The 23896-nt window shown below is 30.7% G+C and overlaps 1 protein-coding gene across 2 annotated transcripts in view; it reads left to right on the forward strand.

Annotated features, from left to right (window-relative positions):
• The window catches only part of LOC143230855 (uncharacterized), a 58664-nt gene that overhangs the window by 16796 nt on the left and 17972 nt on the right, over positions 1–23896 (forward strand). Inside the window, exons 4-7 of one of the 2 annotated variants that reach the window (XM_076465117.1) lie at positions 7304–7397; positions 10131–10231; positions 12208–12270; positions 17884–18071. In XM_076465117.1, coding sequence (XP_076321232.1) covers positions 7304–7397; positions 10131–10231; positions 12208–12270; positions 17884–18071 — 446 coding nt within the window. The remainder of the gene's footprint in view (positions 1–7303; positions 7398–10130; positions 10232–12207; positions 12271–17883; positions 18072–23896) is intronic. The other variant, XM_076465118.1, reaches the window with a different exon arrangement.

The raw sequence follows: 23896 nt of genomic DNA on the forward strand, positions 1-23896 counted from the left end.
GAACCAAAATAGACATTCAAAGTATACATAAGTACATAAAATCGTAATCAAATTAATTTGAAGAAAGTGTCCAGTTTCAACTGTTTCATTTTTCTAATGATCTTTCTGATGAGGTTGAAAGAGATTGCCAATTGTTTTTGCATACAATTTGATAACATTAATATAACTTAACACTTGTGATGAAATAGAAATTTCTATTTCCTCACTATCTTTTTCATTTTGTTCATCTTCTGAATCTCTCACATTGTTATCATCTTCTATTATAGATTTTAAATCAATTTCATCAGTTTCTGTTAAAAAATTCTTGTTAATGTTCACAAAATGTTCCATGTTCATAGAATCAAAGTTTGTATTTCATTAGAACTGTCATAACAAACAACTTTAAAAAAATGAGGGTATTTAGTAGCTTTTTTTTTTAAATGAGGGTATTAAGTAAATTTTCTCTAAATTTAAAATCAGGAAAGATAGGAATTTATTTTTTGTGAAAATTTTTTGAAGAATATAATTTTGCACTTAAAAGACAAAATATATTTCTACAAATCATGAATCTAATTAAACTGTAAAATTAATGATGGCAGAGAAAAGAACAGAATATATTTAACCAATACCTACTGTAACAAAATGTCCAAGAATTTATTGATATTTAAAAAAATTATTAATTAAACAAGAATTTATTAATATTTGAAGAAATTATTAATTTAATAAGAAATTAAGTTTTAATCAAAAACATTTTTTCTGTCTTACATTCTAATCCTACTACTTGTTCATAGATGAGGTAGGTGAAAGATAGTTTTCCATCTGCATTATGCAGGTTCTGCATATAGAGGGCCTTTTATAAAAGAAATCTGAAGATAATGTTGCAAAATTTTGATATTTCTGGCTTGTACAGGTTTCCGCCCTATGCAATTTTCGGCTTATACAGGTTTTACTGTAATACTTAAAATGCTCACCCCATGAGTTAAGTTGAACTTTTTTTTTTTTTTATCTTGTCACACCTAATCAATTTTGTCAGTATTTTTCTTTTATTATTTTTTTATAAATATATTACCAGTGGTTACTTCATAACTACTTCTCTAATCTGAACACTTTCTCAGCCCCAAAAGATTGATGATGTAAGTTATCATAACCAAGTAATTTTCTTATATAAAACATATTTTGATTATTAAAAATTAGATTGCCAAAAGAAGCAAGTAAAAAGATAGAAATAAATACATTTATTTAACATGTACATTATAAAGCTTAAAACTCTTAAATTAAATTGTTTGAAGGCACAAACATTATATATGGTTGTTGTAAAATTTGTCTTCAAATTTCCAAAAATATTTGCAAAAATTAACTGAATTTTTAAAACTATTTCTGTTTAAAAGAATTACAAATAGATTTAGCCACTTCCAGTTATGACCATCTGGTAAAACAATGAAACTTGAGGATAAGATAAATATATTTTGATTTTTCTTTGATACCCAGCATCTTTTCTTGAGACAGTAGATAAATATGTAATCATTCTTGAAGTACATCACAAAGGGACATAACAGAACCATTGTTTTCAACATTTTCTTACTCATGCTGGGTTTTCACAGGCTGTTAATGTTCAGGAAAGTCATAGGATTTGATAAACATTTTCTGCTTTTATATCAAGATCTTGGAATAGTCCTTGAAATCCTGACACTATTACTCTCAGTACCATTATATTTATTGACAGCAAACCTTACCATTGTGTCTATTTCATTTCCTTCAAAAACAATCTATATGAAAATAGATTCATAAAATAGGTATCATTGACCTATGTATTTCTGTCATTTGACTATTCTTAGAATGGTATTGTTAATATGAAATAACCTTAAAACTCATTTTGCTGAAACCTAAAGTAGGATAATAAAAACATGGATGTTTCAGAATGTTTCTGATTCCATCTTCAGCATAAAATCTCAAAAATAATGAAAAAGCCTACCTTTATTCAATAATTTTAAGTAATAACTGGTGATAAACAAAATGGAGGAAGGGAGAGAAAGACAGTTCCAAATAGCAATAATATAAGAGAAAGCACTTCACAAACCAAACTGCTGTGTGTAATATAATCAAATATTTTCCATTAAAGATAGTTTTTCAACTTTACCATATCTGGTTATCCATTTTTTGTACAGCAATTTACCTTGCCTGATATATTGTAAGTGTACATTTTGGTGTCACATTCGGGAATAGTCAAGATTGTAAATATATTATTGTGAATTATGTTGTAAATATTATTGTTTCTCTGTAATCTTATTAGTTTTTCTTTCAGATCTTTAAATGGAACAGAATTTTTAAAAACTAGTTTGTGATTGTACTTCATACTTGCAATCATCATTTTGTGTAATGAATCACATGCACCCTTGACAACAAATGAAAATTGTTTAACCATTAATAAAGAAAACTTGCAAATTGTATTTCATGATACTAAATATTATATTCACCAGCAAGGATCCTAGTTCTTTGAACAGCTCTGAATTAGGTGGAATTGCAGCATAAGATTGAGAAATTATTTAAAAATAAAGAAATGCAATTGTGTGTGAAAAGCCAAATTATTTTAAAACCGTGGTTCGGCTCCATGGTGTTTTGTCTTGATATATGTTCAGCAATCAGTCAGCTACAAGTTGACTTGTTTTTGTGTAAACAAGTTGAAATAATATGTTCAATAAATATTATTTAAGTTTGGTCACATGTTAGAGGAATTTTTGACACAGGCCAAAGCACAGTATTTGGGTGAAATGATGAAGCTTTATCTCTTGGTATTAAATAAATGTTAGGAAATGTTGAAGTGTACTTATGGGACTGTAAGTGACTAAGAACTCATTATTGATTTATTAATTATTTAAGCATATGGTTGTTGTTTCTTATTTCTTTTTATGGCTTATTTCATTGTCTATATTTTCTTGAATAAGTGTTTTTTGATAGGCTAGGTATTAGTCAAAGCATGCCAGACAAGTAAAAATTCAATCAATTGTGCATGATGCAAAGCATGTGTTAAATAAATAAGGATAATAAATTTATTTTTTATGTAATTTCACTATATGTATTTTTTTTTTTTGGCTTTATCTGTATGTATTATTGCTAGAAAAATTTGTACAGTTATTACTGCATGTTTTGAATGAAATGTAATAAAACATTAGTTATTCCATTTTGTTCAAGTTCATACTCTGTTAAAATCTCTAAATTAGACCTTGAAAATGGCAATTTGGTCCTGGGAAGACCTGGAATTTCTTTTCCATCAGTATGTGTGAACCATATTTTGTTACATGCATATTATTCATCTTACACCTTTATTTACATTACAAAATTTAGTTCTGTGTTTAAACTGAGTTTGATCTTTAATTGATTCTATTTCATCAGTGGTAGGGAAAGTGAAGCTTGTTTTGTTCTTTTATAGCATAAAAAAGTCTTTGTAGTTTGTTCTAGTTAAACTATCCTATCAATAACATTACACATGGGTCATTCCATGTCAAATCACCCAGATTTTGAAAAATAAAGCTTCAATTCAGGTGTGTTTCTGTGTGCAAATATATCCATACAATTTTGAAAAAAATATGAATCCCATTGAAATATTCTTATCAGCCTTTACCATATATTCTTACATCGCTGGACATGATCTTAAAAAAAATCAAAATTGTGAAAAATAACAAATTAACAGGCAGCTTAAATAAACTAATTGATTTATTTGAATTACATATTTGTAAAAAAAAAAAAATTGGTTGTTTGGGATTATTGAGATCTTATTTCTGCAGTCAGTGTAGGAAACTATGGTCCTATTGATTGCTTCAGTATTACTCAATTAATGTGTTACACAAAAATTCACTTCTGTCTATTTCTCAGCAAGCTGATATTAGTTTAGATAAACTTCAGATAAATGATACATCTGCAATATTTATTTAATTAATTATCACATACTGTACAACCAGTGACTTTGTTTCTTACATCATCCTGAAATATTAGAAATCTGTCCAAACACATTTGGTCATATTGCACAAGAATGGCTAAATTCTTTTAATAATTGAAGAAATTTTGATGATGACATAATTCTAATTTATTGCACAATAATGGATCAGTATAAAAGCTAGTGACGTAATCTCTGGAGTCATCAGACCATTATTACCACTGAGATGAAGGGTATGTATGATTTACCTGAGTGCAGTATAGGAACTCACTTAGCTGATCCATGCCACTTAAACAAGTATTGCCGTAAAACTGGACCAAAAAGACTGGATTCATTTTTCACTGAAGGAACTCAGCCATATCTGCATAACTGAAATGCATACACAATATATTTGCATTGCCATGTGATCTAACTAGTTATGTCAATAAACTTGTTCAGAAATGAATTAATTCTTTCTTGTTTCTTACAACTTCATTATATAACATTGTGAAAGGCTGGTTAGAATATTTCTGTGAGATTCATAAAGTTCTGACAGGTATTTTTCAAAACTGTATGGATATATTTGCACTCAGTAACACACCAGAAACGGAACTGAATTTTTTTGCATAGCAAACATATGGTCAGAGGATATTTTAAGAAATTATAACTCAAAGTAGGTTGAACACCATCTTGATTTTTTTTGTAGATCATATTCAGAGATGTGAGAATATATGGTAAAAATTTGAAAAGACTGAATAACTGGTGACATGGTCAAACTGTGGTCTGAAGTAGGGCTATTTTTAGGTAATTCATAAAAATTTGCATGCAACTACATTTTCTTACAAGAGATCTAATAGACTTTTAATTACAACAATTGCTGATTTATCAACTGATATGTTATAGGATATTTGAAAACAAAATTCAGCTTTGTATCATATTAGGTCTTAGAGCTATGGCTTATTAAATAAACCAATGTTTTTAAACAATTTTGGGTTTGCAGGTGATTTTACAGCCTCAATATGAAATTCCTGAGAGAGATAAACTTGGTTTGAGACCATGTTTGAATTCTGTGAGATATTTAGTCAGTTTAGCAAATTTCAGCCTTCTACCACCATTACTCTTGCAGCTTTAAGCAACCAAAGTTGCCAATAAATGAATTTGCCAAATTTAAAACAAAATTAATTAAATTTTACATGGCTGTAAATCAGAAACTATTAGAGATATTCATGTAATCTTTGGCAGTTTTTCATTATATGGGTAAATGAGCACATGTGAAATTTTTTCAAGGCATTCTGAGGGTGTCACCTGCAGCTCCTTGGATGATTTGACATAGAATGACCCACAGTTGTTCTGATGAAATATTTTTTGTTACTTCCCAAATATTGACATTATGATTCAGATTAACCTTTATAAATGTTTGACTTTGAACTTTATGTCCATAGTTACCTGCAACTGCTCACTTGTTAATGCAGTTTTAATCCTTTTGTGTTGTTGTTATGAGATTTTGAATACTTAAATGTATTAATTTAAAATATAACAAATGCAAAATGCTTTAATTGAATTTCTACAACAATAATTATCAAAACCTCCACTCACACCACCATTCTATTTAGTGGATAACTTTAGCCACCACAGCAATGAAATTCTCCAACAAATTATTATTATGCTACCTCTGTATGTGAATATATAATTTTAAAAAAAATTACTTTTATGTATGTGGTTTGTAACTAATATTTTTTAAAATATAATTTGAGCACTGGTGCTTAAAGTTTTATATTTTATTTGTTCCTTTTCAGTTTACTGTTGCTGTTAAAAAAAAAAAAAAACTGCTCTCAATTTTCAAAGTAGTCAATGGTAGTTATTATTTATAACTCATTATTATAGATGATTACTAATTAATTGCCAATTGACCTACACACCTCTGCAAATAATATCAATAATAGTGTCATTGTTGTGATAATTATGAGTGGAATTTTTGGTTCATTAACATGAACATTCCTGCTTTGTTTCTAAACTTGTGTTAAATTTTGTTACTATAAAAATGATGAAAGTTGAGATCTTCTGTAAAATTTACACATATGGTTATTATAAAGCAATTGAAAATTTCATGATGATAACCAAATATGTTTGCATTTGTGTGTATTGGTTTATTTACAGTTGAAGGGCACTCATGTTAACTTAGGTATTGATAAAATATGCCACATAGCCTTTTGAGTTGAGATTTACTTATAATTATAAGTAGTTGGAAAAAGTAAAAATATAGTCTATAAGAACAGGATTTAATAAAATGAAAACTATGTAAGTAATCCATTCAGTAAAAACATTTCTTAAGAATTTGGCATTTGTTAACACACATCTGAAGCAAAAAATCTTTTTTATTTGACAATGTGAAGTGAATGGTTGTGTAGATTGTAACTTTTCTTTACTAATATATAATGAACTATAAACATAAAAAATTTTAACTTATGGTTTAAGAACATGAAAATCTGTCTTAAAATAATATTTTAAGGTGTACTAATAAATTTGTTTTACATCTGTGACTGTGTATTTCTGTTTGGTTTGATCATGACCCCATTCAGAGAAGTTAATTCTATTTTTTTTACAATTTGGCACTTATTGAATATTGTATTTTTTATTTATGTCTCAGCACCAGTGTGGCATACAGTGATTAGTTTCATTTAATAATTTGCTTTCATGATGTGAATTGAGTGCTTGAAAAAGTACCATTTAACAAGTATTGATTGTATTAATTCAGTACTTTTGAGGATTTGACATAAGATTGTTCAGAATAGAAACATTTATACATCTTGAACTCAAAGTTACAATTTATTATTTCTCAAAGCTCAGAATGATCTGCAATATTTACAACTGATTATCAAGACATGCTTGTTTGATCCTTTCACTGAAACAAACTTTATTATGATTTTCAAAAAAAGTGTTTGGATGGAGTAATAATTGAGCTCTATTGCTTGTGCCAGTTAACTCAAAATTGATACTTTACAAGTTTGTTTTTTTTTTTGTATCTGTCATGTAAATTACCAGTTATTTATTTTCTTGTGCTTATGCAGACTTCCAGTTTGGAACCGTGTTTGCAATAAACATAGCTTGAACATTATTTCATTGAGGCACTATTATTTTGAAAACCATTGATTAATTTCTGTGTTATGAATTACAAAACTCAAAATTCTGAATTATGTTTCATACACATTAGTTTTAAGTGGATTTATTATAAACTCCTTATGAAATTCATCACTGTTGTATTAAACTTTTTGAGATCTAAATGTATTGTATTTCAGTGATTGTTCCTTTATTTTTTTTGTTTATAGGTACCACAGTAATCAAAAACATACACAAAAGATTGTAGTCATAGATCATTGTATTTCAGTGATTGTTCCTTTATTTTTTTGTTTATAGGTACCACAGTAATCAAAAACATACACAAAAGGTTGTGGTCACAGATCATTCTTCAAGTCCTAAAAAGGGCTCAGTTTCTCCTCAACACAGTTATGTAAGCTGCATTAACTTCTATTTGGTACTGAGATAAAAAACAATAGTAAACCAGTAAAAAATACTTTTAAGGAAGTTAATTTTTGACAAGGTACTGTACTTCCACATGCATACATAGTTATTCAGTACTGCCTTCTCTTTGCAATATTTTTTTTTCACTTGCCACAAGCTTTTCACTCCCACATACTCTATGGTTCACATGGTTTTAACTGCCTTTCACATAAAACTGTCACATGACAAACCTTCACCAATAGACATGCTGCATCTACATGACTCATGACTCCTATGCTTGTTTGATGGTGCTCACGTTTGGACATTTTATGTAGTGCTTTCTTCAAACTTTAAACATTTGTATTATTTACCTTTTTAATTTCTTATTTTTTAACCAGCTGTTATTTGGATCTCAATTTTGTCATGATATTGTTCAATTTTCTATCTAGTTACAGAACTTAATAATTTTTCTATGCTTTTCTTTCTTTACCAACACAGTTGTTTTGTTCTTCATTTGCATTTATGAATTCTGAAATTCAAGTTACCACCTTAAAGATTGTACCTTCTATGAGCACATTTACTTAAACTGCAGATGGGGGGAATTCTGTTTTGAAGGTAGTGAGACTAGGATCCCCCATCTTTCTCCTGCATGGATGTTGGTTCCTAGTGGCTGAGCTCTGGATTTATAGCTGAAGCACTCGCTATGATGTACTAGCACATGGCGTGTGTTGGCATATATATAATTCACCCTCTTCAGTTGGGATTCTCCATTCTACCCCCACATGGAATTTGGTTCCCAGCAGTTGAGTTTTATATTTAGAGTTGAACCAATCACCATAAGTCATCACACGTATTTGAGGATTGCTTGGTGCCTCACTTATTTTGCCTCTGATGCCCTGTTTTTGTCTTTTGAGTCATGATAAGTGCACTTGTAGGTTGTTCTGTTTCTTTCTATTGTGCTCTCCCTAGATGTCATTATGCCAAGTTTGTTACTATGATTGAAGTGGTCTGGTCTTTATATTTTGATCTGATGACATGTTCTGTTTTCTGACTGGCGATGGAAATATTTTCCTTCAGTTTGCTGACCTTGAGGTGAAGATGGTATGATCCTCTTTTCTACCCTTTCATGTATATTGCTTCTTAAAAGTTGAGTTTTGGATGCAGTTGACTTGCTATAAATGGTCTGTTGCACCCTAGCCACTCTAAATGTTGGAACACATATCTTATTTTACCCACATTTTATCATTAGGGAGATTGAAATTATTATATATTGGGTTAGGATCACTGTCCAACTGTTTTCTCTCCCATTGGGATTTGCTCCTCATAATTGCCCATCTGGATCCATCTCACCTTTTCCACATCTGCACAAGAAATATACCTGGTAAAGAAGTAATGTGGTATCCCATGTATCATCCTCTTATTAAGGAGTTCTCTTATGAGGATGCCATTTGGATGCTTTTGAAGGATGATCCTGTTTTCTCCCTTGTACCAACCCCTCAGTATATTCATTGTGAGATTTTAGTTATGCATGTGAGCAGAGTAAGGTATTTCATCATAAGTTATAGTTTTCTTATATTAAATATATATTTCCAACAGGTACTTGCTTTTACTCCCATTTCCGACCATATTTTCCCTACTGACAACAGGTTCTTTGGTTTCTGCCTAAACTCAAAGTGATAGTTAGTTAGAATAGTATAGAATGAGTCCAAAGAGGCATATGTGCAGGGAGCTTATCTATTGGTGGAGGTTTGTCACATAGGAATTTACATGTATGAATTAATTAAACCATGTGAACCAAGGGAGTGAAAAGCTTGTGGAATGCAAAAAAAAAAAAAAAAATGCAAATAAAGGGCTGCATTGAACAAAAGTAGCTATGTATGTCAGAAGAAGTAAGTACCTCTTAGAAATATATTTTCAGTGTGGGAAGATTATAACTAAAAACTATTGAGTCAAATACTGAAGTTTTTGTTTTTTGTTTGTCAAATATAAAAGTCAATGGAAAATAGTACAGTAAATAATAGCTTCTTGTGCATTTGTTTTCTGAAAAATGACAGTAATATTCTGAGTTTTAAGTAGTTGTAAGAAAATAAAATCTCACTTTTTGTATAGTCAACTTTCCAAACCTATTTCAGTATGTAATTCAGGTAATATTTATTTTGATGAATTTGTAACTTCTAAATATTTATATCTTGAATGAAGTGAGATCATGTTTTTAAACTAAAAATTTACAAAATATATCAAAAATGACCTTTTAATTTTTGTCCTGTGTAAAACAAATATAAATGATATTAAAATTAGTGATATCAGAATATCAGAGATTTGCATGAAACAACCAGAACAAAACTACTCATGAGTGAAATAGGTGTGAAACTAACTTTTTAATATATGCACTTTATAAACTAGTTAATGAATAAATAGACTAAGTGATACTCAGTTCAAGGTTAAAAGTGATGTTTTATTTATTTCACAAAATACAACTCTATAAATGTATAAAATACATATGTAATTGCAAACAATCAAAGTAAAATTGAATATAAAGTAATATTTCAAAATATTTCGGTGTTATGGAATAAAAAGTTGTGAAAATAGTTTTTCTTAATATCACTAAAAATAGTAAGGGCTTATAATATATTTCCTTTTGTTACAGTATAATAAAACTTAATGTTTATCCTTAATGAATATTTTTTCTCTTTAATTTAAATGTTATTTCTATTTACTCTGACTGCCAATTTATTTTTATTAGAAACAAGGGGACTATCAGTTGACTTTGGAGAAAACAGTAACTGAGCTCCACGGTCAATTTCCTGAAATTTCTCTTGATCATATAAGAGATACTTTACAAGAGTAAGTAATGTGATTAAATGTACCTGAATTTGTGCACTAGAAGCTTTGAACTTAATTTTTTATTCATTTATGCTGTAAACTATTCTGTTTGTTATGATAAATTCCACTGTTATCGTATGTAAAAAGTTGTTATTGGGGTATTTCTTAAAAAATATTTTAATCAGTTATCTCTTCTGAATTTCTATATAAAATGATGTAAATGTGGTTGTAAATATTGTGGAAAGTTTGATTTTATATTTGCTCTTTATAAATAGAACTACATGGGAAAATTTCTGTGACTAGAGTGACATTAAAAAATCTGTTGCTATTCTCACTTAAGAGAATAATGAAAATATTCAGTTTATGTACAGTTCTGTATAAAATGACTTTTTTTAAAGTTGTCTGTAATTGTTTTGTAACTTTTGATGTACAGTTTTCAGGTAGTAGAAAAGTTTCTAAAATGACGTGATTATTTTGATTACAAAATACTACCTCACCCCTCACAATGGCTTAGCAATAACACTACAGGCTTAGAATACTAAAACTAAAGTTTGGATACTCATGGTAGACAGAGCATAAATTTAAACAGTGGGCTATCTAATGGGAAGGGAAAAACTGATTTCCATTACAAACATTTGGTTTAGACTTTATAAGGATATTGAGAGTGTTTCATACCAAATATATTTTAATATATTTGAATCATTATTAATATTAAAGATATGTTTATATGTAGTATAATAAGCTCATTCTCTTTATCCGAAGTTTAAAATATTTTTCTTAGTAGACATAATATGATTTGCATTAATGTTATTATTTAGAAAAGTAATATCTAACAGAGTAAATAGAAAAGGATATAAGTTTAAATGACTTTTGTTAGCAACACTATTGTTATCTGGACTGATCCGATGCTATTGTGAGAGGTCAGATTGTTGGTCAAAGATATATTTTGCCAGTTTTGCTTTGTTCTTCATGATTTATAGCCAGAATTAGCAACTGTTGCAATTGTCAAAATAAACTAAAAAAATGTAATGAATATTAATAAAGTTAAAACTAATTGGATATATAAAATGGAGCTTTCTGAAAAAAATAATTTTAAAAAGTTCTAAGAAAGAAAGAAAATACATGTATTTATAATAGTTTGTTTTTCAAAATAATTTCTCACAACAAAGTTTTGAAATTTCAAAGTCTAAATACTGAAAGAAAATTATATGATTTTTGAAAGCCAGAACTAGTTACCATTTAAGAAGTTTTTACTAAATCTTCTGCAAGTTGGCCAAGAAAGTTCACTGCTAGAATAAAAACAACAACCATTAGTCTGAAAAGAGTTAAGTAAAATAGTAAGTATTGTTGAAGCTAAATAAAGTTCAAAAGCTGACCAATGTTTATTATAGTGTATGAAAATTTGTTTATTCAGACACCCTGACACTGCTTTATATTTCAAGTTCTTTTTTGATTTATTACCATCATCTGAAACTATGGAATATTCCTAATTTACAGTACTGGGAAAAAGTGTTAGAACAAATTGAAAAATTAGATTTCAAGCTACTTTCTGTGAACAATGGAAGGTAAATCACAGGAGAAACATCAAAAGTTTATTAATCTTTATACTTAGTACAACAGAAACTTCTTTGAAAAGGTTGAGTTCAGCAAATAGTTAATATTGTGTATGTCTTCCTTTTGCTTTAATAGCTGTAAATGGTCTATCAAGTATTATTTTAACATATTTAATCAAAGTGTCTTTTAAGATTTTACTCCAAATTTCTTTATTAAATCTTTTTTTGGAAGTAATATTTGACTTGTCAAATTTTTGATTTATTAAATCCCATATCTGGCCAGTTTGGTTGAGATTGGAGCTCTGTGGATGAGTGTTTGGGGTAATTGTCTACTTTGTAGTAGAATCAATACCAATAATATGCAAATCACTGGGTATAATATAACAGACCAGTATCTGTCTATTATTCTATCTATTTTTCATATATCTCCTGTTGCCTCAACAGAAAAACACCCCTAAACCATCACACTGCCTCTCCCATTCTTCATGGTAGGTGCTATACATTGAGGTAAGTATCTTTCACCTTTCTTTCACCAGATATACAACATATGCTTTGAACCAGACATTTCAAACTTGTACCTATCCATCCACAACACCCTTTTCTAATCATTGACAGTCCAGTATTGTGCTTTTTAGCAAATTTCATTCTATTGATAACATTTGGAGATAGAAGTAAAGGTGTTTTAACTGCTACACAACCAAATATTCTGTTCTCGTTGACTTTTCTTGATACTGTAGATCTGGATCTTAGATCAATGGCAGTCCTCCTTTTGTCCTGAAAGCTACATGAACAAAGATACTTGACATCAGTATCATTGAGTGTAGGTGTTATGTCTCTTCCTTTTCTGTTTTTCAAATTTACCTGTCTCAGTCTCAGTCTAGGGTGTACTTTACTGTGTTTGGGAAATATTTCAAGTCTGCAACATTTTGTCAGAGAGTCCAACCAGCATCACGTAAAACTTTGTGAGAACCTTCTGCTCTACTGACAATTCTCTACATTTTTTGAGCCATGACATTACAACAAAGCTTATTATGTAGTGTTAAACACTGTGGAATGCTATTAAATTGATTTCTTCTAGCATATACTGGTACCACATGCTAATTTCTTTCTACATTATTAAGACACTGCTTAGAATACCATAAATTTGATCAGTATATTAATTTAAGCAGAACTCTTATGACATGCCCTTTGTACAAGTATATGGAAATTTGAAAGAATAATGAGTATTCTCACCTTGGCTCATTCAGTTGTCAACAGGGATCAGTAAATCATTACCATAGTGTTAAAATTTATATTCTGTAATGGCAAGGAAGAATTAGCCCCATAAAATGGAAAGAATGTCAAAATATTCTCCTGTTCTAACACTTTTAAACAGCACTGTACACTCCTAATTGTAATTAGTATCTTAATGTAAAAAAAAGCCAGTGTCTGAATTTTAAATATAATAAACTTGTATGTTTCTCCACCTTAAAAGTAAATAACAGTTTCAGCTGTGTCTGTGTTTCATCCAAACTACTTTCTATGCATTTTTTTCTTTATTGTGTGGTGTTAAATTTAACCTCTTGTTCCTGAATGTTGAACCAACAACTATATGTATTCTGTGATTATTATTAATCTGCTGTTCTTCATTTTACTTAAATGTGCAATATAACACATCATTAGAGAGAATATAATTAGATATATTTAAATAACAATAAGCTAGAGAAGCTCAAACGTCTTCACAAATTACATACTTATTCATGGCCTGACATGGTCTATTGGTATTGGGGTGCTTGATTTGTAGTATATAATTCATGGGTTGGAATTCCATCACCGTACCTGCTCAACATTTCATTATAATGTAAAAGTCAGTCACACTTTTCATTGGTAAAAAGTAGTGTGAGAGTTGGTAGTGGGTGGCATTAACTAGATATCTTCACTTTGATGTTTCACTTACAAGTTAGTAATGGCTGGTTTAGATAGACCTTGAGTAGCCTTATATGATAATTCAACAAATTCTACACCTTGTTCTATTCTCTCCTTTTCCGTAGGTCTTCTTGCTCTGCACTTGTGTAATCAGGATTTCATTGTTTTACTGTTTGTGTTTACCAGTGTATCTATTAAAGCATGAGCAACTTGCATCTTATTCCATTTTTTTCTCACGAGCTATTTCCTCTTCTCGTCTTTGGTTGCTAACATTTATTTATTTATGCTATTATCTTCTTCCCATAACCTCTTAAATTGCTTTTGTCTTCTTTATCTTGACTCATCTTCCCTCTGTAATACTTTAGCCACTTGGGAATGTGACTGAGCTACTTCCCTTCCTTCTGTCTCTCACCTGTACAGTAAATTGTGCCTGTTCATGCTGTTCATTTTTTACTGTATAGTTTTGATGCTCTTTTTACCAACTCTTCATTCTCTGGAATTCCTCTTCCTCCAGGGAATTTTTTTTTTGTACATCAGCAGGCTAAGTTCATCTTGTTTTATGTTTTATGAAGATGACCTAAGAAGGTTGGAGCGTTGTTCTGTATTTTATTTTAATGAAGGTTTTAATACCCATACCAATCTTTTTTGGAATGCATATTTACTTCAAGTGGGTTTTTTGTCATTGTAATATCTGAAATGTTTTTAAATGTGCTGAGAATACATTGCTATGAATTAAATCTGTGCAAATGTTTTTTTTGTGTTTTTATAAACTTGCAGTTCTTTAGCATTTGAGTCTTAGGTGGCCCTGGGCTTTTGATCTCTTAGTTCTGCATATTTAAAGCAAGTGTACAAACTGTTTCATAATTTCAGATTTTATGTATTTTTATTCCTTTACACCATTTACGAAAATACAGAGATGCCAACCATTACAATTTGAGCGTAATCATTACGATTTTGGTGTATACATTACGACTATACACTCATACAAACAAATATTACGACTTGTTGCAATTCCCAAATTATTTATTAGTATTTCTAGTGAGATACAAATAAATTTTGATAATAAACAAAAAACAAAGACATAAATGGCTACTTGCAATAATCATGGTTGTGCTTGAAATAATAAAAAATATTTGTATTTTTAACGTCTACCAATAGTTTGAGTGCGGTGCTTCTCCATACTGAGTACATGAGGGAATCCATAGTTACATCATCAGTGCTTATCAGCCAATCAGCACTTGCATAGATGGGTATTTCTTGTCTTCTAAGTGACATAGAAATACCAATGCGATCGTTCACAAGATGGAAAAAAAGAGGCCTCATTCACCAGATTGTCTTGTTTCTGGCAAATTTAAAAGGACTAAAACTGTGAAACAAAAATTTAGGAAAGAGTATAGTGCAAAATATCCGGTTATTGCATCAAAAGTCAGTGACAGTCATGCGTTTTGTACAGTTTGTCACATCGATTTTTCTATGGCACATGGTGGGATAAACTATTGTTTCAGACATACAAAAAATCTCACCAACAAAAGGGTGAGGCAAAGACAAAAACAATGCAGATAATGACATTTATGAGTAAGAATTCAGAATTTGAAACCATAAATGCAGAAGTGATGTTCACGCAATTCATCATTGCTCATAATTTACCCTTAGCTGCAGCCAATCATGCAAGACATCTATTCAGAAAAATGTTCCCAGACTCTGATATAGTGAAAAAATATGGCTGTGCTAGAACCAAAACTACAGCCATTGTACAAATGTTGGGTTGTGAAGATGACAAAATGATTTCAAGCATACTTACTAACAGTGTTTACAGTTTAGTCACAGATGGATCCACAGACATGGATGACTCAAAACTTTATCCAGTGGTTGTACAATATCTTGACCCTTTGCCTGGAAAAATTGTTTGTTCTCTTTTGACAATCATGGAATGGAAAAAAGTTTCAACGGGAGAGAATATTTTCAAGCTTTTGGACCACAAACTGACAAAGAGGAAAATTCCATGGGAAAACTGCCTTAATTTTTCTTCAGACACTGCCTCAGTTATGTCTGGTATAGGTAAAGGTGTGATGGGACACATCTCAAGACGACAGCCTAGCATTTACTTCATGGGCTGTGCCTGTCACCTCATGAATATTGCTGCCCAGAAAGCTTCCAGAGAACTGCCCTGCCCAGTTTCTGACATATTGATAGATATCTACCATTTTCTGGACAAAAGTGCCAGCAGAAAACATTTTAAAGAGTTTCAAGGATTGTATGACAAAGAAACAAGAAAAATTCTACAACTTGTTAACATAAGATGGCTATTACTTGGGGTGTGCCTCAACAGAATATTGGACATGTTGATGCCATTGAAGAAGTATTTTCACTGTGAAAAGGAAAAAGTAAATTCAAAAGGATCTAAACGTGCAGCTCAGTCAGGCGGCAAGACTTTAACAGACAGGATATTCTCTCAGCCACACAGGGACACAGTCAAGACACCCTCCTAGCCACACCAGGGACACAGTAAAGACACCCTCTCAACCACACAGGGATCAAGACATCCTCTTAGTCACACAGTTGCACAAGACAACAGTCTCCAAAAGTAGACAAAGAAACATTTGATATAACTCAATATATGTTTAGGCAGTCTGATCTTGAACTAAAAAAGAGACAATCAGTGAAGAAAGAGAATGAAACAAAAGCTAGCAAGGAAGTAACCAAGAAAGGTTATGTGCAGAGAAAGTTAAATAAGTTAACAGTTTTCTTGGACAACAAAATGAACTTGTTATTTTGTCTTTTTTCTTCAGTCTGCAATTCCTCTATTTGAGCAAGCCAATTTGATATTGCAAAGAGAAGAACCTTGCACACATTATGCATAGAACTCTGATTACATAAGTTAAAAATATACTTGTCAGATACATCAAGCCAGAATATCTTGAAGGCAACATCACTGAACTTGACTACAACAATGAATCCTTACACAAATCTGATGAGGCAGTTTCTACTGGAAATGCTGCCAAGGAATACATTGTTAAATATGAAAAGGACCTGGACCTGATCAGCTTCTACACCAGTGTTAAGAAATACTATATTGCAGCTACAAATTACATGATGAAACATTTCCCTCTAAATGATGAACTTTTGATTCATGCAGAGGTTGCTCATCCAAAACTGAAAGTCAGCAAAGATTTCTCTTCTCTCAGACAGGTATCCTGTCCTTGTCAATACACATGAGCACAACACTATTGACAAGTTTGGAGGGCAATATTTGAACTATCAAATTGATACTTTCTCAGAAACTGTCCTTCAGTTGAATGTTGACAAGTTTTGAGTTCAGCTGTCTACAGTTAAGGATGGAAGTGGCAACCAGAAGTATGACATTCTGTGTAGGGTTATGCTTGGAATTCTTACAATCTTCCATTCTAATGCTGACAGTGAAAGGATATTTAGTTTAGTGACTAAAGACAAAAGCAAATTTGTACCAAAGTTGAGCACCTCAGTTTTGAGTAGTATTATAACAGACAAGATGTGTATGCAGTCAAATGGACAATGTTGTTGTAACTCCCAACCATGCAGAGACATTCTCATGAAAGCAAAGGCTGCAACAGCTGCAAAACTATTACAATAAGTGTCATAAATATGATATAAACTAGTTCTTACACAAAGGCTTTTTTTGCTTACTGTTTGTGCATGTTCAATGTTGTTTTACCAGTATATTTGTCACTTTGAACTAATTAAAGACATAATTTCAAAAGAAGTTTTTACATTTATTTATTAAATACATAAAACACAGTTATAAGTGAGCAATCTATAGCATTAATAAATAATAATAGTTATAATAATAATATAATAATAAACAGCTTAGAGACATTGGTCAGGCCTAGTAGCTGCAAATGATAAAGGGATCTGTCTACAATCATTGCAGATTGCATCCCTGTAAATACATAAATTATTTTATTCATTGTAACCTGGCCATAGTGTATTATCTTTTATAATACGTGTGATGTTGTTAAATGATATTAGGTGTGACATGCTAAAGGCTGAGGTACATCAATTCAGACAAATCTAGTTGTACTTCTCAAACCAAGGGAAATCCTGATGTATCATAATCACATTTCCAGTATCATTGTGGCTGTTTGACATAGGTAACATGAGAAATAATGTTTTTAAAAAAAATATTTCCTCTTTGTTTCTACTTACATTAATGTAGATGTATTTTACTTTACTTTGTAGATGTAATGGTGAAATTCATCTGGCAGTTAAGCGTCTGAAGAGATTATCCAAAACATTGGCTTCCTCAGTAAATGTCGGTAATATAAACCAGAATGTTACTATCCAACAGCCTCATACAGCTGGGGCACCTCAGCCTTATCAGGCAGCTGATTCTTTTGTTGTGATGCATGCAGCTGACAAGTTAGCAGGTACTGTTTTTTCTTAATTGAGCATTTCATGTAGAAATGTTGTTAATTATTATATTATTAATTATTTTTAAATTACATTAAATTTGTTTCTGTAAAAACAAAATGTGGTTCTTGTGTTAATAGCTCAGAAAATTTAAGTGTGTAATATCTGAAGAAGCTAATGGCTAATTAATATTAAATGTTTATAATATCTAAGGCAGCTAGAAAATGGTAGCAGTTGAAAAATAAAAAGCAAAAACTTGATGTTTAACTTTTTAATTTCATATCACTTGGTTTAGTTTAATCTTCCAAACTGGTAAAGTGACTGTCAGTTTGTATGCGTGTGTATATACCATTAAGAGTTTAAGTAATGGTTCATGGTTTACACATACACATACAGAACTGTTGTATTTGCATAGATTGAAAATGCAACAGACAAAAAAACTGGGCTATAAATAATAAGTTGATGTGGGCAAAACAAACATCTTATATTCACCTAAACTTTCCAAGGGACTCATTATTTCTCCAAAGTTTTAGCATGCTAAATTACATTAGTTCAAAGTTGTGTTTCAAAAAATACAGTGTATTGAGTTTTGAAGCTCCAAAGTACTTGCAGACCTTGGAAAGGATCAGAAGGTTTTTGATTATTTTAGCATACAAGCATATCTATTATTTTCTTTGTTTTGTTTGGAGTAGAAGGATAAGAAATCCCTTTAAAAGTGGATTGATAAACATTGCTTAAAAATATCAACTTACCAAGACATCAACCAAAATTATTCTTGTATTTGGAAACTTAATAATGTAACTGTCAACAAAATCAAAGGAAAGAGCGTGTTCTCTGTGCATGATAATTACTATTAGACTCTTCAGTATTTTATCTGCCATGTTAGTTATAAGGTGATTTTTGATCAGTTTTAACTTGTGAAAACTTCTTTCACAGCTGGCTGTGCTAACTAAGAGAGTTATTGCTATCTTTATAACCTTGTAAAGTCCAATAGAAGTTATAAATAGGTGTTTGAGATGTTCTGCAAACTGCTTGATTACTCTAAATGTTGCAGATGAATATTCATTCTTTCTCTAACTTAGTCTCGTTTTGTAAATCTTCAAAATTCAACTTATAATGGGCTACAAGAGGTATAATAATCTTAAAATTGAGAATGTTTTTCAGATTTGGGGTCAATTGTTGAAATGGAGCAGAGCATTTTAAGATTTTTCCACTGAATTGTTTGTGTAGCTCTCCAATTTAAACTGTCATTGATTGGAAATAAGATGGCTTGTTTCATATCAAATGAATCTTGTATGGATTCCCACTTCCCATGTATGATTATAACTGCAAAAGTGCTTATGTTTGAGGGCATGGAGCTTTGTAAGTGATGCCAACAACAACATTTCAGATTATTTTTGGTAGCGATGTCACAAGAACATGGAATATAATGTGCTTTCTTGTAACATCTCTAGGTCTGCAACTCTGCTAGAAGCCTCTCAGTGAGATCTGCTGCTTTCAAGTAGTCTAACCTAAGTAGACACTCCTTTAGCTTCTTATAAGATGTCATTCAGAGACAGAATAATATATGAATTTCTCATCAAGTTGCACCAAATAGGATTTAATATATGGTCTCAATTGCTGTCACCTATGCTAACATGCCAGAGGAATTTAATAAAACTGTCAAACCTTGCTGCAGTTGCATTTACAGTACATACACATAGCAAGCCATTGTGTTTCCAATGTTGTTTTAAATTCTGCAGGCTTTTCAATTGGATACATGACTTTTCTTCTTTGGAAAGCAATCCACTGTGCATGAAGAGTAGGACACTTGAAAAAAAATGCAAGTATGAAGCATTGAGAATTGAGATACAATATCTCTTATTTTCTTTTGAACCTCAGAGCACTTGTTACTGTCACCATGTTCTTGACCAATAAGGTTTGTGACATATATTGTCTGTTGTTTTTTAACTCCTCCAGAAATCTTTGGCCAATGATTCTGCTTCAAGTTCATCATTGACTTTAAAAACAAGAAATTTTTCATGGACTTCTTGATCATTGAAGTACTGAAGTACCAAACTCGTTTGCTTTATTTTTGGATGGGTCTTTAGTTTCATCAACTAAAATTGAGGAGTACTGAATTCTTATTCCTTTTATTTCTCTATGAGGATATCCAAAATTGCACCTTGTACACTGTGAAGTGTGTATTTATAATTTTAAGGTTATTTATGCAGTTGTTCATTTAGAATCTGGTAATGAGTTTTTAAAAAATTTAACATTTTCAAAAAGTTTCCTTTGTTTTCAGCTGTGTGTCCTTCATGATGGACCCCTCTGAGCCTTGTTGTGGACAGCTATAAGACTCAATGTATTCCCTGTTTTTCTCCACAATCATCCATTGAGCTTCATTAACATGATCTGCTTGTGTTTGCCGAGAAAAACTTTGATTCTCAATAAGCATTATATTTGCACATTTTAATCAAATGTACATCAGACTGCTTGTATTTTATAAGTTTGAATTTTTTGGGTGGGATTCACCCATGCACTTTTTACATGCAATGAACCTTTCAGACACAGAAACATGCTCCCTTTGATCTTCAGTGTCTTTAGTAAAATGATGACAGACAAAACAGTAAACTTTGTCAGTAGATGTGCAATATTCAAGTCAAGGATATGCTTTATGCCATTCAGGTGTGAATTTTCATACATGAGTCTTTGAGAAACAGAAAGGCTCATTGAGACCAGGTCATGTTGGTTCATTGTCAGGTGTTCTGGATATATAAGACCATCAACTCCAAGAGTTAGCCTAGGTAAAGTTAATTTTACACTTCTGCTGCTTGGCTCATGTAATTTTCCAATGCTAGTAGGTTTGCCCAATATATCTTCATGTTCCTGATCAGAGGTATCCACACTGCCTCTTTGATTCAATAGTCTATCTTCCCTTGGGTCTTCAAGTATGAATATTTAATCTCCAGCCCTTTAATGTTTCTTGCTTGGTTCACATATCTCCTTGATAGGTTCGTCTTTCTGGGAATCTTGGGATTTATGAGGAATTTTTGCAAAATTTTCTGATATCCATTTTTTCAATAGTAAAACTTGATGTGTATACATGTATGCAAAACACCAACTTCATGTAACAATTAACAGCTGTAAAATGTATCATTGAAAGAAACTTGTGATCTCTTGATCTAGAAATTGAATAAAAAACTTTGTAAAAAGTGCAAAGTGAAAGTTTCAAGATAACTTGGTATATAGTAAGTCCATGTTTATCACAGCTGCTCACCACAAAAATAGTCTTGAAGACCTTACCAGTATTTCTGAGAAAGGCAAGCCTAGGTCTTTATTTTAACCCTTTTGCATGGGACAGTATAATATTGTCATCACTCAGACAAATTATAATATTTATAGCCTTCAATCTTAATTAGTTAGACAACTAGCAAATAAAGAAACCCTTCTTTCCACACTCACTTGTCAATCCTCCCTTTCAGAACTTACAAATAGTTTTCTTTGACTTTTAATTCTATATTATGTATAACCAACAGAAAACCAAGGGATCCACTTTGGAAATGGTTTATTATTATTATTTCTTTTTTCATACTAGAGTTTGTGTAGTTTAAGTTTCACTTTTGTTCCCACAGAAAACATACTGACCAGCTTTGCTTAATTTCTAGTGATGTTTGTGATATATTTATAAAACCAGACTAATTATTTAGTTATGGAACATATTCTGCTTTTGCCTGTTATTATTTTGTGTTCTTTTGAGCATTATGCAATTGAATAAATAACTATATTGTGCAATAGTAGCATCAGTATTAAAAAGTAAGTTTAAAGGGAATACATATTATAAGGTTAGGCTAATCTCAATTTTCAACTAATTAGAGGCTCAGTTTTTTTATATAATTTCTGGTGACTTTTTCTTTGTGGTGGTACTGGATTTGTGTTATTTCTCTGAAAGTTACAGATGTTTGTCTATTACAAGAATTAATGTAAGAATATTTAAGGTTAGGAAATGTGTAGGCTTAAAAGGTTATACAAATGGCATTGAATCATAAATTATTTATTATTCAAGCAAAATAATTACATTTTAATAGGTCGCAAAATTACTTCAACATACAAAGAAAACCTGAAAAAGTTATAGCAAAATAACTGTCAATTCATATAAAAGAAGTTAAGATAAATTGGGTCTTTAAAGTTTAATATTTGATTAATGATAATAAAAGTTTTTGTTTTTACTTTATATTTTGTTTCTCATCTTTACAATGTTTTCACCATGTATGCTACTGGTAATATTGAAGAAAATTTTCACAGAATTAATTAGTGTGATAAGTATTAAATATACATGGTAACAATTTTTTAAACCTATTTCTTTATCTATTAAAGTTTGTTACAATAACAGAAATAATATACTTCTAATTGAAGAAAGTACTATAGGAGTCAGTCAAGTATGTATGCTGTTACAAAAGGTAACAGTTTTAAATCTTAAAAGTGACATCATTACAATAGTTTTTAAATGAATCTTGAAGGTACTTTACATGTTTGTTCAGAAACTTAAAAACATGATTACAAGGTGTATGTTACTGTTGATTAAAAGCTATAAAATGCTCACAAACAAATTACTAATGACAACTGTGACTTCAACAGTTATAACTATGTTGTAACCTATTTGGTCTTATGAGCTCAGTTATTAAATGAAATGGCTTAACAGCATTGTACATGGTAAATGTAGTCATAAGGTATTAGAAGCAATGCCAGTAAGCTTTAGTTTTAAGTTAATATGCTGATTATTTTGATTTAAAAGATATACTGTCATTTGTACAAATACATTAAATATAGTGTTTTTTTTTTTTTTGTGAAATTGCTCAAGAGGAGTACATGGCTTTTATTAATGGGAATGTACACACACACATGCTTTACTGATTAGCTAATTTATTTCCATGAAGATTTTTAATGTTATGCACTATTTTAAGTAAAGTTTGTAAATTGAGAGACTGATAAATGCAGTTTAATTTTTCAAATTAGTAATAATAATCTAGTTAAAACAAATCTACTGAAGATTGTGGTGTATAACAAATATATAATGCCCAAAATGTCATGGTTACTAGATACATATTTGAAAGTGTGTTTAATATTTTTAAAAATTAAATTGATTAGGCCCAATAAGTGACACAGTTTGAATTCGGTTACTCATCTAGCTGAATCCTATGTATATTACATGGAACTATTAATCTTGACTAATTCATTGTAAAGTATATACACCAGTCACTGAAAATGCCAATCCATGTATCGTGTACATATTGTCAATATATGTGTGTGTGTGTATTTTATAAAAATGACTGTGATCTTAGAATATTGGTATACTAACTTCCCAGGTGGTGTAGTTAGTATACCATAGTTCCATGTAATATACATAGGATTCAGCTAGATGAGTAACCGAATTCAAACTGTGTCACTTATTGGGCCTAATCAATTTGATTTTTATGGATCACTCAGAATGGTTATTAGGTATTTTAAAAGTGTCTGTAGAAGCTTCCGGAATTGTTTTTAATCTTGGAAGCCAAAACTTTTAGTGTGTAATTTAATTTTCTTTGAAGCATTTAAAATATTATTTGTGTTAACAGATAACTCACACTTATATCAAACTTGATTACAAATTCATTAGTGTCACTTAATACTTTATTTTAAAAGTTAGGTTTCCTAATATTTTATGTACTTGAACACTAGCATTTTTGTGTAATTAAGTGTGAGTACTTTGTTGTCATTTGCAGTGAAGTTTGTGTGAATGCAGTGCCATTTCTGACTTTGTAAAAAACTGAAAAATTAATAAAGAACAGTTGAAGAGTGTTGTTCCTTCTTAGGACTAGTTTGA

The sequence above is a fragment of the Tachypleus tridentatus genome, chromosome 10 (assembly GCF_004210375.1).
Source record: "Tachypleus tridentatus isolate NWPU-2018 chromosome 10, ASM421037v1, whole genome shotgun sequence".
Taxonomy (NCBI): Eukaryota; Metazoa; Arthropoda; class Merostomata; order Xiphosura; family Limulidae; genus Tachypleus; species Tachypleus tridentatus.